Genomic DNA, 19,938 nt, shown 5'->3' with positions numbered 1-19,938 from the left:
TTTCTTGTAAATTATATTCAATTTATATTGTAATTAGCAACTCATGTCTAGTGGAATTTGGCATTTGAAGATCACAAAAATGTGCCTGGAAATAGCTGAGAAGCCATCTCCAGACATCTAAAGCCCTTCAGCTTCAGGGGCCCTAAGGTGGGCCCCTAGCCACATTGTTCCTGGCCTTTGGCCCATCATTCAGACGGACTGAAATTTGGATGGACAGATAACGTTTCAGACTTGTCTGTCCTGTAACAGTTTGCTTAAATTTCCTTATTTCCCACACTGTGAACATATACCTAAAAAATAAAAATAAACAAATCCCACATGTGCAAACAAAACCCGGGTGTAGGTTACACTTAAAACTATATAAGAAAACTTCTTTATATATTTTTTTTCAAAATCAAGTGATGAAATGTATTTTAAAAAGTACCTTGCTCCATTAATAATATCATTTCTCTTAATAGTGTTTATTAATAGTAAAATGATTCAAATGGAGTAATATGTTTTGGCAGGCTTGTGTCCCATTAAACTTCAGCCTGTTAAATTAGTGGTGGAGTATGGTGCATCAGCCTCAGCGAACTGTTCCTCAACCGTGGCATTCAGTCAAATGGGTTGGGAGGCATCACTGGGAGCAATAAGCACGACAGAGGATGTTCAGTTCCTCACCTGGACGGTAAAGAGTCTGACACACTGGGAAATAGATCCAATATGCTACATCAACAAGCGTGTGAATGGCGAGCAGTGCGAGGAGATTCTCAAAGTTACTCTTTACAGTGAGTCATATCTTATCTGCTGGCTTTGAGATATTTAACAGTTATTCCACGAAATCGAGTCATACATGAGCTGATAGCTGACGGGGCTATATAGCACCGAGTTGGGTATAAGCCACGTATGACAAGATTGAGTGGAATAACTGTTTTATTCTAACCACATGCACTGGATTTTGAGAAATAGAGCATTTTTATTTTTAATTTTTGCAAATTCGGTAAATAAAACTTGATACAAGACGTCCGACAAAAACATTTCCACTTAGAATGTAAACAAACCGGCGAAATCACAGGAGCGATTTGTGAAAAATGCGATCATAATAATAATTCTTGAAAAATAAAAAAGACACGTTCTTACCGTCAAATAATTTATTCCATATTTTATTATTATTATTATTATTATTATTGGAGTTTGCATGTTCTCCCCATGTCCGCGTGGGTTTCCTCCGGGTGCTCCGGTTTCCCCCACAGTCCAAAGACATGCAGGTTAGGTTAACTGGTGACTCTAAATTGACCGTAGGTGTGAATGTGAGTGTGAATGGTTGTCTGTGTCTGTGTGTCAGCCCTGTGATGACCTGGCGACTTGTCCAGGGTGTACCCCGCCTTTCGCCCGTAGTCAGCTGGGATAGGCTCCAGCTTGCCTGCGACCCTGTAGAACAGGATAAAGCGGCTAGAGATAATGAGATGAGATGAGATTATTATTATTATTTGGGGTTTTCTTCTTGGGGTTTTTTGGTGGTTGGCAAACCAACTTAAAGGTACATTACTGCCACCAACTGGGCTGGAGTATGGAACAGGAGATATTGGGGGGGGGGAAACATATTCATCTCATCTCATAATCTGTAGTTGCTTTATCCTGTTCTACAGGGTCGCAGGCAAGCTGGAGCCTATCCCAGCTGACTACGGGCGAAAGGCGGGGTACACCCTGGACAAGTCGCCAGGTCATCACAGGGCTGACACATAGATACAGACAACCATTCACAGTCACACCTACGGTCAATTTAGAGTCACCAGTTAACCTAACCTGCATGTCTTTGGACTGTGGGGGAAACCGGAGCACCCGGAGGAAACCCACGCGGACACGGGGAGAACATGCAAACTCCACACAGAAAGGCCCTCATTGGCCACTGGGCTCAAACCCGGACCTTCTTGCTGTGAGGTGACAGTGCTAACCACTACACCACCGTTTGTTTTCAAGTCGAGTTTTGATTTCATCCTCGGTTGGTTCAGCAACACGCTCCGCCATTTTGTTTTTCTCTACTCATGGGATATGAGCTGATAGCCTAGCATTGGAATAGCCAATCAGAGCATACAATTGCTCATATCCAGTGAATGTGGATAGAATAAAATAACTTGTACTCTGTTCAGAATCCCATACACGATACCTAGAAAACTTTTACTCTTTCCCCACAGAGCGTCCAGACCAGGTGTCTGTCAGTGCTGTGTCTCACACAGGGCCAATGATTAAAGGCAGACAGTATGAGCTCAAGTGTGATATTAAGAATGTTGCTCCTGTTCATCTTCTCACTGTGAACTGGTACAAAGGACAACATCTAGTAAAAAAACAAAGTGATCCTCTCCAGATCGTACAGGTACGTCCAGTGGATAAAACTGCGACTCTTCAGATCTCCCCAAGCAAAGATGATGATGGAGTTCAGTACAAATGTGAGGCAGAACTGAACCTGGGACCAGAAGGACCTCAACCTCCTCCTGTAGTGGCATCACATCCTCTCAACATTACAGTGCACTGTGAGTGTTTCATAGAGCCTTTAGGCTTTACATATCTGCAGCAGTATATTTTAATCTTGTATTTTTTCAAGTCAGTTATTCTTTTCAGTTTACAAAAGGAATGTTTTCATTTTTCAGACAAACCTGTAACAACTTGCTCAGATTGGTTTCCTATGAGAAATACCCCCTTGAATGCTTTTAATGTTACGGGAAGCCCACCTCCAGTCATCACCTGGTATCGACACCAATCACTGGTCAGCTCTGATTTGAGTCTCAGCGAAAATGACTCGGGCCAATATAAATTCATTGCCTCTAATGCGGTAGGAAACACATCCTGTGTCATAAACGTCACAGTAGAGTGTGAGTGGACAACCTTTAAAGACTATTTGGATATCATCAACTTTTTTATGATAACAGAATTATTGAATTTGATCTTAATAGCAGTCTCTGCTCTTTTTAGATGCTCCTGAATTTGACTGTCCTGCGAGCTACAGCAGAAAAGAGGGTGAATCCTTCTTGGGTAAATGTTCAGTTCTGGCTTCTCCTGAAGCAAGCATCACCTGGGAAAAAGATGGAAAACCAGTGAACCCTCTTCATGATCTCAGAAGGGGAGACAGCGGCTCATACGTGATCACAGCTGTGAACAAGCACGGAACTAAACAACACAGTTTGACCGTTAATGTTCTGTGTAAGTTATCTTCTATTATTATACATACAGGACACTTTTTCGATGGAATAAAATCATGTGTTCTATTCCCTTATTGTGTCAGCCCTGTGATGACCTGGCGACTTGTCCAGGATGTGCCCCACCTTTCGCCCGTAGTCAGCTGGGATAGGCTCCAGCTTGCCTGCGACCCTGTAGAACAGGATGAAGCGGCTAGAGATAATGAGATGAGATGAGCATGCAATATTGTTAACATATCGCTTATCCTACGTGTATTAGGTCACTCTACCCAATGGAGAATGAGTGTTGAATATGGTTCACGATACTGCATGGTTGTCAAGACAACATGTTGTCACACATTGAAGATGTAAAACTTCTGCGCTAGCGAGCGACTGGGACAATTTGTAAACAAACATGGCTGCCAGGTTTGTTTCATTAAATACGGAAGATTTTGAGAGAATTTTGAAAGAGAAAGATGCACTGAACACCCAAAAGGAATATGTATGTATGTATAATAATAATAATAATAATGGCTGGATTTTTTTTCATGGTCTATCAGATATATTCCATTCACCTACTTGTCTACAACTCATTCAATATCATGCTAGCTGAATGGAATATACAGTGGTGCTTGAAAGTTTGTGAACCCTTTAGAATTTTCTATATTTCTGCATAAATATGACCTAAAACATCATCAAATTTTCACACAAGTCCTAAAAGTAGATAAAGAGAACCCAGTTAAACAAATGAGACAAAAATATTATACTTGGTCATTTATTTATTGAGGAAAATGATCCAATATTACATATCTTTGAGTGGCAAAAGTATGTGAACCTCTAGGATTAGCAGTTAATTTGAAGGTGAAATTAGAGTCAGGTGTTTTCAATCAATGGGATGACAATCAGGTGTGAGTGGGCACCCTGTTTTATTTAAAGAACAGGGATCTATCAAAGTCTGATCTGTGTATCATGGCACGAACAAAGGAGATTCCTGAGGACCTCAGAAAAAGCGTTGTTGATGCTCATCAGGCTGGAAAAGGTTACAAAACCATCTCTAAAGAGTTTGGACTCCACTAATCCACAGTCAGACAGATTGTGTACAAATGGAGGAAATTCAAGACCATTGTTACCCTCCCCAGGAGCGGTCGACCAACAAAGGTCACTCCAAGAGCAAGGCGTGTAATAGTCAGTGAGGTCACAAAGGACCCCAGGGCAACTTCTAAGCAACTGAAGGCCTCTCTCACATTGGCTAATGTTAATGTTCATGAGTCTACCATCAGGAGAACACTGAACAACAATGGTGTGCATGGCAGGGTTGCAAGGAGAAAGCCACTGCTCTCCATAAAGAACATTGCTGCTCATCTGCAGTTTGCTAAAGATCACATGGACAAGCCAGAAGGCTGGCAACGGCGGATGGCACGGTGAATTGTGTTCACAGATCATGTTCTCTGGAAATATTCCTGAGCCCATTTTGTGATTTCCAATACAGAAGCATGCCTGTATGTGATGCAGTGCCGTCTAAGGGCCCGAAGATCATGGGCACCCAGTATGGTTTTCCGGCCTTGACCCTTACGCACAGAGATTCTTCCAGATTCTCTGAATCTTTTGATGATATTATGCACTGTAGATGATGAGATAGATAGACAGACAGACAGACAGACAGACAGACAGACAGACTTTAATCATCCCAGAGGGAAATTCCATTGTTTCAGCAGCCTTCAAAACATATACAACAAACACACATACAATACACATACATAAATAAGCACTAATACATTCAACCACAAGACACAGCCAGAGGTGAGGTAGCTGTCAAGACACACGCATATCCAAGTAGCAAGTGAGACTGTAACTGCTTAGTGAGGCATAAAACAGTACTATGCATCAACATTTTAGATTAAAAAATAAATCATCTCTCTCTGCTCAGAGAGGAGTCATTATAAAGTGCTATTGCTGTGGGTAAGAAAGTCCTCTTATATCTGTCCCGACTCCAACTGAGCTGGCGAAGCCACCAACTGAAAACACTTTTTTGCTTTGCCAGTGTACTGTGTAAAGGATGTGATGCATTGTCCATCATGTTTAACAATTTCTGTAACATTCTCCTCTCCACCACCAACTCTAGGGGTTCCAAAGTAATCCCCAGCACAGAGCCTGCTTTTCCAATCAGCTTGTTTAGTCTGTTAGAATCACTTGCCCTGATACTGCTACCCCAGCAGATGACAGCAAAGAAAATTGCACTTGCCACCACAGACTGATAAAAAATTTGTAGCAACTTAGTACACACATTAAAAGACCTCACTTTCCTCAAGAAATAGAGCCTGCTCTGACCCTTCTTGTAGACAGCTTCAGTGTTGCATTTCCAGTCCAATTTATTGTCAATGTGCACCCCCAGATATTTATAGTTCTCTACCACCTCTACCTCCTTGCCCAGAATGGTGATGGTGTTTGGCTTGGCCCTGTTTCTTCTAAAATCCACCACCATCTCTTTAGTCTTGGCCACGTTCAAGAGCAGGTGGTTGTTACCACACCACTCCACAAAGCAGTCCACCATCTGCCGATACTCTGTTTCCTCTCCCCCTTGACACACCCCACTAATCCAGAATCATCTGAGAACTTCTGCAGATGACAAGACTCTGAGCTGTATTGAAAGTCAGAGGTGTAGAGTGTGAAGAGGAAAGGGGATAGAACAGTCCCCTGAGGTGCTCCTGTACTGCTGGTCACCCGCTCAGACACACAGCCCCTAAGCCGCACAAACTGTGGCCTATCTGAGAGGTAGTCCATAATCCAGGAGGTGATGGTTGTGTCCACCTGCATCCTCTGCAGCTTCTCACCCAGCAGTCCAGGCTGAATTGTGTTAAATGCACTGGAGAAATCAAAAAACATGATTCTCACAGTGCTGCCTGCTCTGTCCAGGTGAGAGTGAACTCTCTGGAGCAGATATATGATGGCGTCCTCCACCCCCACCTTGGGACAGTAGGCAAACTGTAGGGGGTCCTTCACATTGATATGTTCAAACTCTTTGCAATTTTAGGCCAAGTTTACATTAGACCGTATCTGTCTCGTTTTCTTCGCGGATGCACTGTCCGTTCACATTAAAACGCCGGGAAACGGGACTCTGCCAGAGCCCACGTATTCAATCCAGTTCGTATCTGGTCCGGTGCTGTGTAAACATTGAGAATACGCGGATACGCTGTGCTGAGCTCTAGCTGACGTCGTCATTGGACAACGTCACTGTGACATCCACCTTCCTGATTTGCTGGCATTGGGATCTCACACACAGCGGCTCAGTCCCGAATCACTGCTCGTGCGCTTCACTCGCGCGCTCTGTGAGCTACACAGGGCCGGAGTGCGCACCCTCCAGAGGGCACTCGCTGTTCAGGGCGGAGTGATTTGGAGCGCAGGAGGAAGCGCTGAGCCGCACTGAGGTTTATTTACACATTTCAACCTCCTTCAGGCGCTTAAACTCAGTGAGAACATGAACATCACAGCCAGGTGTGTTTATCTGCTGGAGAAGGTGTTCGCTTGCCATCCTTCCACTTGCAAGTGGTGAGTGACTTGCGCATGCCCGATATGCACTGGGATCATGTGACGTGCCGTCTAATTAGTCATGTGATTAGCGTATCCGTGTATTGGCGTTGCTGTGTGCACGCGAATCGTGTATTGGCGTTGCTGTGTGTACGCGAATCATTTTAAAAACGTTAATCTGATGATCCGCTGATTCGAAATAATGTAAACAGGGCCTTACACTGTCGAACTCCTTTCTGATATTGCTCCACTATTTGTCGGCGCAGAATTAGGGGGATTGGTGATCCTCTTCCCATCTTTACTTCTGAGAGCCGCTGCCACTCCAAGATGCTCTTTTTCTACCCAGTCATGTTAATGACCTATTGCCAATTGACCTAATGAGTTGCAATTTGGTCCTCCAGCTGTTCCTTTTTTGTACCTTGAACTTTTCCAGCCTCTTATTGCCCCTGTCCCAACTTTTTTGAGATGTGTTGCTGTCATGAAATTTCAAATGAGCCAATATTTGGCATGAAATTTCAAAATGTCTCACTTTCGACATTTGATATGTTGTCTATGTTCTACTGTGAAAACAATATCAGGTTTTGAGATTTGTAAATTATTGCATTCCGTTTTTATGTACAATTTGTACTTTGTCCCAACTTTTTTGGAATCGGGGTTGTAGAAAATTCTAAAGGGTTCACAAACTTTCAAGCACCACTGTATCTGATATACCATGAAAAAAAAGCCAGCCAAGGTTATTTAATTATACCACTGTACTGTTAAATTTTAAATTCCGATTTGTCAGAAATGGTTGATTAATTCTCAGTAACAGCATGACTCTGATAGTTCTGGAGGCAAATTGCAGGTTTACATTAATGCGTTCATTTTAAAATGTTATGGTTGCTATAGTAACAACACAATCAAAGTGACCTCTATGGCAGATGCTCCAGAAAGTGCTTTCACTTTCCAGGCCTTTTGTTCTCCTTTCTCTTTTTACTGGTACATTTTTGGGAAATACCCGTCTTTTGTAAGGCAAATTTATCCAGCCAGATTGAGGAAGATATGCATATCCATATCGAGTGCAGATCAACAGAGATAACACTTGTACTACTTGGAATAGAGAAGCATGAAAAAAACATGCAAAAAGAAAAGCCAGTTTAGGTTTTTCTAGTTCTGCTTCGGGAACAGAGGATGCAGCCAGCAAAAGTCTCATCTCATTATCTCTAGCCGCTTTATCCTTCTACAGGGTCGCATGCAAGCTGGAGCCTATCCCAGCTGACTACGGGCGAAAGGCGGGGTACACCCTGGACAAGTCGCTAGGTCATCACAGGGCTGACACATAGACACAGACAACCATTCACACTCACATTCACACCTACGGTCAATTTAGAGTCACCAGTTAACCTAACCTGCATGTCTTTGGACTGTGGGGGAAACCGGAGCACCCGGAGGAAACCCACGCGGACACGGGGAGAACATGCAAACTCCACACAGAAAGGCCCTCGCCGGCCCCGGGGCTCGAACCCAGGACCTTCTTGCTGTGAGGCGACAGCACTAACCACTACACCACCGTGCCGCCCGCCAGCAAAAGTGATAGACAAATTAGAGGAAGAAAGAGCAAAACCATCACCTCCATCCATACACAGTGCTGTGCAAAAGTCTTAGGCACATGTAAAGAAATGCTATCGAGCAAAAATGGGTGAAAAATAATGAAATGAAATGTTTCAACTTTTTAAAAAAAAATACCATAAACAGTCAGCGGTAAGCCAGACCCTTTGCTTTAAAAAAAAATATCAGTCTCAGGTCCAGCGAGTGCAGTTTGATAAGGAAATGAGCTGTAGGTTTTACTGAGCGTCTTACAGAACCAGCCACAGTTCTTCTGGACACTTTGACTGTCACACTCGCTTCTTCATTTTGCACCAAAACCCAGCAGCCTTCATTATGTTTTCTCTTTCAGTCTGAAAAGTGCTCTCTTATGCAATACACTGCTCAGATACAAACTTTTTTTTCTGTAACATTTAATTTTGTGAACCGTGAACTTCTCGCAAAACGCATCCAAATTTTTGCAGTTTGAACATTCTTGGGCCATGAATGCAACACAAATCCATCTTCTGTTTTGTTGCTGACGGGTGCAGCAACGTGGCATGGAGATAATTAGCTCAAAATGGAGGATCGGGGGGCGGCACGGTGGTGTAGTGGTTAGCACTGTTGCCTCACAGCAAGAAGGTCCTGGGTTCGAGCCCTGGGGCCGGCGAGGGCCTTTCTGTGTGGAGTTTGCATGTTCTCCCCGTGTCCGCGTGGGTTTCCTCCGGGTGCTCCGGTTTCCCCCACAGTCCAAAGACATGCAGGTTAGGTTAACTGGTGACTCTAAATTGACCGTAGGTGTGAATGTGAGTGTGAATGGTTGTCTGTGTCTATGTGTCAGCCCTGTGATGACCTGGCGACTTGTCCAGGGTGTACCCCGCCTTTCACCCGTAGTCAGCTGGGATAGACTCCAGCTTGCCTGCGACCCTGTAGAAGGATAAAGCGGCTAGAGATAATGAGATGAGATGAGATGGAGGATCGGAGTTGCAGTTAGCTCTGCGTTTTCGTATAGCGGAAATTGCGATGAGACCGATAGACTTCCTGCGGTGACGTCACAGATGTCAAGGTCATTCACTCAGACTGCTACCTACGTATATGAATCATTTTAATCGTAAAAATTACGATATTAGATTTATTATTAACACTTAAAACTATTCCTATGCCATTCTTGAGGTCTCAAGGCATTTATAAACAAAACGTGAGGCCATGGTTTTGCATATCTCCTTTAAGCACAGGACAAACCATTGGTTTAAAAAGTATAACATCATAACTGATGAAACCATTAGAGCCTCAAAAATGTGTTCGAGTGAGTTTTTAAAAAGGTCTGAAAACCAGGAAAGGCTAGACACTAGTACTTTAGCCTACTAACTTTAACCTGAATGGAAACTTGCAGTTGAATTTTAACAAGTAGTCTTTTCGCACCCAGGGAAAGACTTCTAGAGAGCTTCTAGAGTTTTTCCAAAACAGCATGCCACATTGTGTGTTATTCTTTACATGACAGCAGCTTGAGTAGTCATTCTGCAAGGCAAATCACATGTTTATGCATGTCACAGTTTATTCTATCCACGTTCACTGGATTTGAGCAATCATGCACTCTGATTGGCTACTCTACTACTAGGCTATCAGCTCATATACCATAAGTAGAGAAAAACAAAATGTCGGAGCGTGTTGCTGAACCAACCAAGGACAAACTAAAACTCTACTTGGAAACAAAACCCAAAAACTTTTTCAAAAATTAAAAAAAAAGCAACAAATTATGGAATGAAAGTATTTGATGGTAAGAACGTATCTTTTTTTATTTTTCAAGAATTATTATTATTATTATTATTGTGTCCGCGTGGGTTTCCTCCGGGTGCTCCGGTTTCCCCCACAGTCCAAAGACATGCAGGTTAGGTTAACTGGTGACTCTAAAATTGACCGTAGGTGTGAATGCGAGTGTGAATGGTTGTCTGTGTCTATGTGTCAGCCCTGTGATGACCTGGCGACTTGTCCAGGGTGTACCCCGCCTTTCGCCCGTAGTCAGCTGGGATAGGCTCCAGCTTGCCTGCGACCCTGTAGAAGGATAAAGCGGCTAGAGATAATGTGATGTGATGTGAATGTGATATTATTATTGTAGCAATTTTCACAAATTGCTCCTGTGATTTCGCTGGTTTACATTCTAAGCGGAAATGGTTTTGTCGGATGTTTTGTATAAAGCTTTTATGGATCGAATTTGCAAAAAATAAAAATGCTCTGTTTCTCAAAACCCAGTGAATGTGGATAGAATAAAACAGTTATTCCATTCAATCTTGTCGTACATGGCTTAACTTGGTGCTAGAGGTCTGCGCGGGACAGAATTTTCAGTCCCGCTCCTGCAAAGAATTATGACTTTCAGTCCCGCTCCCGCCCGCGCCTGCCATATTTTGTCCCGCTCCCGCCCGCAAATCCCACATGATGCAGACGTTTGTGTTATTTCTCACGAAAGTTCTTGTCATTGGCTTGGGGAATTAAACATGCTGAGCTTAGCTGAGCTCTCCACTGACCGATCCTTCACCTAGCGCACGTAGCGAGGGTGCGCGTTGCCAGGCGGCATGTGCAGCTGAGGCTTTACAGAGATACCCATTGTGAGCTTCACTAGAGGAGCTCTGCTCTTCTGCCATGATCGGAGATCTCAAACACGGAAAAGCGGAAAGGAATCGGAAAGGTACGCGAGATTAGACCACATCCGCAAATTTAGGCATCTTAAAATGTTTTTATTAATGCCAAATAAAATATCCAGCACAAATTATATATGATAGACATAAATTAACAATTTATAAATTTTATTTTAAACACGTTTTTAGTTAGCGGGACTGCAGCTTATCACCTCTCCCGCCCGCTCCTGCATTGTGCGCTCCCCCTCCCGCCCGCAATGAGCTTTCAAAATTTGTCCTGCGCCGCACTGCTTTGCATCGGGTCCCACGGGACTCCCGCGGGAGTGCAGGGCTCTACTTGGTGCTACGTGCCTCATCGGCTATCAGCTGATGTCCGACTCGATTTTGTGGAAACAACTGTTAAATATTTTATATTGCATTTTTCAATATAACTTGTTCGGAATGTGAGTGTGCATGGTGCCCAATGATGAACTGGTGTTCCATCTGTGCTGAACTGTCCCACCTTGATTTCTTAAGAATAAAACAAATTGCATTTTTGGAATGTGATTCATTTTCATTATCACACTTTCTCCATAGATGGGCCAACAATTTACAGTTTCACACACTCAGCAGCGCTGAATGTTGGCGACAACGCGTCTTTTAGCTGCACTGCAAAGGGGAATCCAGAGCCTGTTGTAACGTGGTACTTTCAAAATCAAAGTCTGACCACTGGGAGGCAGAAGATCATGCTTAAAATTTCAAAAGCTAAGTTGGCTAATGCTGGTGAATATAGATGCACTGCTGAGAATGAAGTTGGGCTTGACACAAGGAATTTGTCACTGACGGTAAAAAGTAAGTCTGATGTCATTGGTGTAAACGTAGGCTAGAAAATATCATAATATGTACTCACCATGGACAAATGTTTAAGTTTTACTAATTTTAATTCATAAAAAAATTGACTAATCTGAATCCTGTCTTTTTTTCATTTTCTTTTCAGAAAGCAACCTTCGAACAATGTTGATTTGCTTTGGGATTTTATTAGCATTTATAATCATTATTGCATATATATGTTACATATATCTCAAACGCAGACGAACTGGAAACTACAACATACAGAATGATGGAGTCTCTATGTCACTATTGAACAAGAATGAAAACATGAAGACGGACACAGAAAATAACTCTTAAAGACACCTCGTGTGATTTTAGAATTGGATAAGCATTTGTTCTTAAGACTGCGCTTTGCTGGAATAAAGTTCTTTGTTTACACTGTAATTTTTTGTAAACATATTGCAGTCAACAAATATCAAAAAGACCATTTGCACTTATATCATGAAGCTCCCATGATGCTCTCTGATTTTGTTGTGTCCACCATCTTTGTGGGATAGCATCCATGGCGACCGAGGAGAGTACATTGGCGAACTGTAATTTTTCGTAAATATATCACGAATTGAGTAACAGTGACAAGAATACAGCAATATTGTAGAGTATGAAGACGATGTACAGATGTGGCCGGGTGTAAATTACACAGACATCGTGAATGACCTGGCGTTAACTACTAGCTTCGTCACTGGGCAGCAGATGAAAGCATACAAAAATTTAGCACAAGTTTACTGTAAGGATCTAGTAGGTTCCTGATGTGGGCAAATGTTACACAAAAGACAACCTAATTATTGATGTCTTCTAAGGCAACATTTTACCGAGCTCAACAACCTACATTTTACTGGGGCTTTGCGCGATGCATTTGTAACTGCAATATAAATTGGAGTAGCACTTGCATGTATATCACTTACAGTGTGATGCCTCTTTATACAGTGGTGCTTGAAAGTTTGTGAACCCTTTAGAATTTTCGATATTTCTGCATAAATATGATCTGAAACAACATCAGATTTTCACACAAGTCCTAAAAGTAGATAAAGAGAACCCAGTTAAACAAATGAGACAAAAATATTATACTTGCTCATTTATTTATTGAGGAAAATGATCCAATATTACATATCTGTGAGTGGCAAAAGTATGTGAACCTCTAAGATGAGCAGTTAATTTGAAGGTGAAATTAGAGTCAGGCGTTTTCAGTCAATGGGATGACAATCAGGTGTGAGTGGGCACCCTGTTTTATTTAAAGAACAGGGATCTATCAAAGTCTGACCTTCACAACACATGTTTGTGGAAGTGTATCATGGCACGAACAAAGGAGATTTCTGAGGACCTCAGAAAAAGCATTGTTGATGCTCGTCAGGCTGGAAAAGGTTACAAAACCATCTCTAAAGAGTTTGGACTCCACCAATCCACAGTCAGACAGATTGTGTACAAATGGAGGAAATTCAAGACCATTGTTACCCTCCCCAGGAGTGGTCGACCAACAAAGATCGCTCCAAGAGCAAGGCGTGTAATAGTCGGCAAGGTCACAAAGGAACCCAGGATAACTTCTAAGCAACTGAAGGCCTCTCTCACATTGGCTAATGTTAATGTTCATGAGTCCACCATCAGGAGAACACTGAGCAGCAATGATGTGCATAGCAGGCTTGCAAGGAGAAAGCCACTGCTCTCCAAAAAGAACATTGCTGCTTGTCTGCAGTTTGCTAAAGATCACATGGACAAGCCAGAAGGCTATTGGAAAAATGTTTTGTGGATGGATGAGACCAAAATAGAACTTTTTGGTTTAAATGAGAAGCGTTATGTTTGGAGAAAGGAAAACACTGCATTCCAGCATAAGAACCTTATCCCATCTGTGAAACATGGTGGTGGTAGTATCATGGTTTGGGTCTGTTTTGCTGCATCTAGGCCAGGACGGCTTGCCATCATTGAAGGAACAATGAATTCTGAATTATACCAGCGAATTCTAAAGGAAAAATGTCAGGACATCTGTCCATGAACTGAATCTCAAGAGAAGCTGGGTCATGCAGCAAGACAACGACCCTAAGCACACAAGTCGTTCTACCAAAGAATGGTTAAAGAAGAATAAAGTTAATGTTTTGGAATGGCCAAGTCAAAGTCCTGACCTTAATCCAGTCGAAATGTTGTGGAAGGACCTGACGCGAGCAGTTCATGTGAGGAAACCCACCAACATCCCAGAGTTGAAGCTGTTCTGTACGGACGAATGACCTAAAATTCCTCCAAGCCGGTGTGCAGGACTGATCAACAGTTACCGGAAACGTTTAGTTGCAGTTATTACTGCACAACGGGGTCACACCAGATACTGAAAGCAAAGGTTCACATACTTTTGCCACTCACAGGTATGTAATATTGGATCATTTTCCTCAATAAATAAATGACCAAGTATAATATTTTTGTCTCATTTGTTTAACTGGGTTCTCTTTATCTACTTTTAGGCCTTGTGTGAAAATCTGATGATGTTTTAGGTCATATTTATGCAGAAATATAGAAAATTCTAAAGGGTTCACAAACTTTCAAGCACCACTGTATTTTGTCTATGGTTCACATAAATGGTAGAAATATAAACTTACCCTTTACGAAATGATCTGCACGTACTCGTACATATTTGTAGTTCGTCTCTTTTATGTCCGGTCTGTTCAGATTTGCAAGCCACTGTCTCTGTCGTCTACGGGTTAGATTTTCCATTTGGGGTCTTTCTCGCATTTTAACAGTGGGTAAACTCCAGCCTGAGCAAAATTGTTTGAGCAGCTGATAACTGCACAAATTTGCAGCATTTCGTATTAAGGTACTTGTTGCTACACGTGTGTTATTCCACAAAGATGGTGGACACAGCTAAATCAGAGAGGGTCATGGGATATGTGACGTCATGTGCAAATGGTCTATAGGAGATATAAAAAAAAAAAGATCTTTAAGTGTCAACATTTATGTATAAGGCTTTATAATATATCAGTGTGACATCATTGTATTATCCATCAATCTGAATACAAACTCAACAAATTATGAACCTCATTCATACCATCTTGTTGACTGTAATTTATTGTTAAACTTTGCAAAGCATTTGATGTACATTTAAGCGAGGGTTTTTTTTAAATTCACTGCTCACATTTTGTATGTTTGGTGTGACACGATGAATATACAGTGTCTTGAAAAAGTATTCATCCCGCTTGGTGTTTGTCCTGTTTTGTCGCATTACAAGTTGGAATTAAAATGGATTTTTGGAGGGTTAGCACCGTTTGATTTACACAACATGCCTACAACTTTAAAGGTGCAAATTGTTGTTTTTCTTTTATTGTGACACAGACAATAATTTAGATGAGAGAACAGAAATCTGGAAAACCACAGAAAGTGGTTTAAAGGGAAACATTTAAAGCGAGACGACCTTTCGATTTTATTAAATTGGTGAAATGTAGTTCCCTCTGAAATTTGGTCATTGTGATCTATGTTTATTTCTGTAATATCTCACAAAATATCAGGCCATTCTGTGGCTGGGAAGTTATTTAATTTGCGGGGATTCCTGAGCAAATATTGTGCATGAAATCGCTTGTTTTGCGCAGTCAAGCAGACAGAGGAAGTCTGTATGCGCATGCGCAGGTTTACCTTTGACCGTGCACTGACAGTTCCATCATTCTGTCGCTAAACGAACAGCTGATCACACCGAGGTGCTCGCTGACCGCCGATATTTATTAGTTTGGTCCTGCGTTTCCTTTCCATCGTATAGAACATAACGTCTTTTCTTCTCGCTTTCTTTCCTTTACTGTAGTCAGTCTTTCACGTTTCATTCACACACTCACGTCCTCCATTTTTCTCTCCTGTTTCAAATTTGTAACCGAGGCGTGATGAACCACTCCTAGGTCTGCCTTTAACAGATCCATGGCATGGGCTGGGGCGGCACGGTGGTGTAGTGGTTAGCGCTGTCGCCTCACAGCAAGAAGGTCCTGGGTTCAAGCCCCGGGGCTGGCGAGGGCCTTTCTGTGTGGAGTTTGCATGTTCTCCCCGTGTCCGCGTGGGTTTCCTCCGGGTGCTCCGGTTTCCCCCACAGTCCAAAGACATGCAGGTTAGGTTAACTGGTGACTCTAAATTGACCGTAGGTGTGAATGTGAATGGTTGTCTGTGTCTATGTGTCAGCCCTATGATGACCTGGCAACTTGTCCAGGGTGTACCCCGCCTTTCGCCCGTAGTCAGCTGGGATAGGCTCCAGCTTGCCTGCGACCCTGTAGAAGGATAAAGTGGCTAGAGATAATGAGATGAGATGAGATGGCATGGGCTGAGATGGCACTCATCACGATCGCTTCGGCCTTGGTTTGTGCACAAGTGAAGCGTTCGTCGTAAAACTTCCTTATCAGGCCCGCGGTGCAATCCATGGACCTGAAACTTTGGTTGTGGTTCACCAAATGATAGGCAAAAGTACCCTCCTCTGCAGCCCGTTTGAGTTCAGCACTGCCAGCGCTAACTTTACTGAAGTAAGTGGCCACACTGCTAGCCCCTGCCTCTACCCACCGCTTGTGCATCGCTGTTTTGAGGTGGTCTTTAACATCAGCACTACCACCATGAGCGATGGAGAAGGAGCACTTACAGTGTGTGCAGTAAGCTTCATGTTCAGCACCCTGGACTTCTCGGAGAAAGGGGTAAGCAACCTGCAAATCTTTTGAAAATGAACATTTTCTCTTTGGCATTGTCACGTAGTAGTTGACGGCCGCTAGCGAAAAAAACCTTTATAACGCGGCCTCTATATTGCAACGTTGTACAAATAGAAACATTGTAAGGTTGACTGCGCACATACGCACATTGATGCTGAATTGCTAGAAGCTTTATCGACATCTCGTTGGCTATATATGATCGCTGTAACCGGGACAGTTTGTTAGTGTTTGGTGTAAACCGGGACAATTCAGCGTCCCGACGGACCTTTGTCGGGACTGGGGACACGCAACTCAAAATCGGGACTGTCCCGGTCAAACCTGGACGTCTGGTCACGTTAGTCACAAGTAAAAACAAAACAAACCAACAAAAATAAAAGCTATTTGCACCTTTAAAGTTGTAGGCATGTTGTGTAAATCAAATGGCGCTAACCCTCCAAAAATCCATTTTAATTCCAGCTTGTAATGTGACAAAACAGGACAAACACCAAGGGGGATGAATACTTTTGCAAGACACTGCATAAATGTTTTTTGTTGTCTTAATTGCCACTTTTTTTTTTTTTTTACATATTTAGAAGAAATATCCCATAAAACCAGGGTGGCACGGTGGCGTAGTGGTTAGCGCTGTCGCCTCACAGCAAGAAGGTCCGGGTTCGAGCCCAGTGGCCGGCGAGGGCCTTTGTGTGCGGAGTTTGCATGTTCTCCCCGTGTCCGCGTGGGTTTCCTCCGGGTGCTCCGGTTTCCCCCACAGTCCAAAGACATGCAGGTTAGGTTAACTGGTGACTCTAAATTGAGCGTAGGTGTGAATGTGAGTGTGAATGGTTGTCTGTGTCTATGTGTCAGCCCTGTGATGACCTGGCGACTTGTCCAGGGTGTACCCCGCCTTTCACCCGTAGTCAGCTGGGATAGGCTCCAGCTTGCCTGTGACCCTGTAGAACAGGATAAAGTGGCTAGAGATAATGAGATGAGATGAGAGACATTTCATATCAGGAAAAATGCACATGGATCCATAATTTTGGGACACTGTTTATGAAAGTAAATTTGCCTCAAACTATCAAATGACAGCCTTTTGTATAAAAACGTTGTATGAATTTTAACTGGTGTTTCATAACGATATGATAATGATATGATAATGATATGATAATGGTTCGGGAAGCAGCTTTGGGACTAAAATGTTCCCTGGACCAGCAGGAATGGCTGAAGTGCCCTTGAGGAAGACATCTAATCCCCGACTGCTCCTCAGGCTGCTCTGGGTATGCTGTACGTTGCTCTGGATAATTGAAGTGTCTGCTAAATGCTGTTAATGTAATGTGGCTTGTGAAGAAACTGTTTGTGCTTTTGAAAATGGGTAAATGTGTTTATTAACGTGCACTGTCAGAAATAGGGGTACAGTAGGAGTCCATTTCTGTTCCCCAAGGTACAATCTACACTAATGAACCCCCTAGGGCTCATTATTGGACCTCAAGGTGACTATGTGTACCTTTTAAAGGCCTAATGGGTACAAATATGTTCCTAAACAGTTTATAAAGGGTACAAATAAATACCTTAGAGGGTTCTGGCCCAGTGAGAAGCCGATGTGCCCTTAAAAGTACAATAATGTACTTTATTTGCTAAGAGTGTGATGACAGTGGAGATCACGATTAACTATTGTCAAGTAAGGAACAACAGACAACAGATGGTGCTGTTATACAAAAATAACGCATGCCAGAGAGCGCGATGTGGCACGGCGTGCAGCTGAGTGCATTATTTTCAGATCACAGTACAGTCTGTACTTTGTTATTCCACTTATACCACAGTGATTTTCCAACAATTACAATGTTTGATTCATTAATGAACGACATGCTACACATTTTAATAAAGTTAGATTTAATGCTGTAGATCAGGAAATTTCCCCGTTGTGGGATAATAAAGGTCTTCTTATCTTGATCATCTGACAGACAAGCTAGTTCCCTTTCTCATCTACATTCTCTCTCTCCCTCCCTCCTCTTTTCCTCCCTCTCTCTCCCTCCTCCTCCCTCTCTCTCCCTCCCCCTTCCCTTTTCTCTTTCTCCCCTCCCCCTCCCTCTCTCTCCCTCTCTCTCTCCCCCTCCCCTCCCCCTATCTCTCTCTCTCTCTCTCTCTCCCCCTCCCTCTCTCTCCCTCTCTCTCTCCCCCTCCCCTCCCCCTATCTCTCTCTCTCTCTCTCCCCACTCCCTCTCTCTCTATTTCTCTCTCCCCCTCCCCTTTCTCTCTCCCCCCTTTCTCTCTCCCCCCTCTCTCCCTCCTCTCTCTTTCTCTCTCTCCCCATCCCTCTCTCTCTCCCCCTCCCTCTCTCTCCCCCTCTCTCTTTCTCTCTCTCTCCCCTTTCTCTCTCTCCTTCTCTTCCCCCTCCCCTGCTCTCTCTCTCTCTCCCTCTCTCCCCCTCCCCTGCTCTCTCTCCCCCCTGCTCTCTCTCCCCCCTTCCCCTCCCTCTCTCCCTCCCTCTCTCTCTCTCTCTCCCCCTCCCTCTCTCTCTCCCCACTCCCTCTCTCTCTCTTTCTCTCTCTCCCCTCCCCTGCTCTCTCCCCTCTCTCTCCTGCTCTCCCTCCTCCCCTGCTCTCTCTCCCCATCCCTCTCTCTCCCCTCCCTCTCTCTCTCTCCCCCTCTCTCTTTCTCTCTCTCTCCCCTTTCTCTCCTTCCCTTCCCCCTCCCCTGCTCTCTCTCTCTCTCTCTCCCTCTCTCCCCCTTCCCCTCTCTCTCTCCCCCTTCCCCTCTCTCTCTCCCCCTCTCTCTCTCTCTCCCCCTCCCTCTCTCTCTCCCCACTCCCTCTCTCTCTCTTTCTCTCTCTCCCCTCCCCTGCTCTCTCCCCTTTCTCTCCTGCTCTCCCTCCTCCCCTGCTCTCTCTCTCCCCATCCCTCTCTCTCTCCCCCTCTCTCTTTCTCTCTCTCTCCCCTTTCTCTCTCTCTCTCCTGCTCTCCCCCCCTCCCCTGCTCTCTCTCTCTCCATAAATGTTAAATAAATGTCTCTGAAAAATGCCACCACATCACTGATTACAAGTTTACTTTGTTAAACAATGCATGTAGTGATAGAAATTGAAATATCAACTCCTACTTTCAACTGCACATGGCTTTGGCAAGATATTTAACAGTTATTTCATGAAATCAAGTCATACATGAGCTGATAACTATCAGCCATAAGACTCAATTTCACAGAATAATTGTTTTATTCTAGCCACAATCACTGGATTTTGAGAAACAGAGCATTTTTATCTGTATTCTTTTTTGCAAAATCGATAAATAAAAACATTATTTAAAAAGTCAGACAAAATCATTTCCGCTTAGGCGGACTTCTTAAAAACCTGTCGATGGCAGCACAAATTTACTTTACTGTTTTTTGTGTGTGGGGGGGTGTTTGTAGAAAGTGCCGTCTTGCTGTCGTGCCAAGGTAGAGAACAGCTTTAGACATTTATTTAATTCTTCCTTGGACATTTCAGTTCTGTAATTTTCAAACTTCAGCTTTTGAGCTTTTGAACCTCCATCCATCCATCCATCCATCCATCATCTCTAGCCGCTTTATCCTGTCCTACAGGGTCGCAGG

The 19,938-nt window shown here is 43.4% G+C and overlaps 1 protein-coding gene across 1 annotated transcript in view; it reads left to right on the top strand.

The window, feature by feature from the left end:
- Positions 1–12,691, top strand: part of LOC132900475 (hemicentin-2-like) — a 60,221-nt gene extending 47,530 nt beyond the window's left edge. The window contains exons 12-17 of the mRNA XM_060942587.1: positions 507–767; positions 2,175–2,510; positions 2,628–2,849; positions 2,950–3,177; positions 11,450–11,704; positions 11,850–12,691. Coding sequence (XP_060798570.1) covers positions 507–767; positions 2,175–2,510; positions 2,628–2,849; positions 2,950–3,177; positions 11,450–11,704; positions 11,850–12,040 — 1,493 coding nt within the window. The 3' untranslated portion in view covers positions 12,041–12,691. The remainder of the gene's footprint in view (positions 1–506; positions 768–2,174; positions 2,511–2,627; positions 2,850–2,949; positions 3,178–11,449; positions 11,705–11,849) is intronic.
- Positions 12,692–19,938: the final 7,247 nt, after the last annotated feature.

The sequence above is a fragment of the Neoarius graeffei genome, chromosome 16 (assembly GCF_027579695.1).
Source record: "Neoarius graeffei isolate fNeoGra1 chromosome 16, fNeoGra1.pri, whole genome shotgun sequence".
NCBI classification, from domain to species: Eukaryota; Metazoa; Chordata; class Actinopteri; order Siluriformes; family Ariidae; genus Neoarius; species Neoarius graeffei.
The sequence above is the reverse complement of the archived record's forward strand: the minus strand, read 5'-3'. Positions and strand labels throughout refer to the sequence as shown.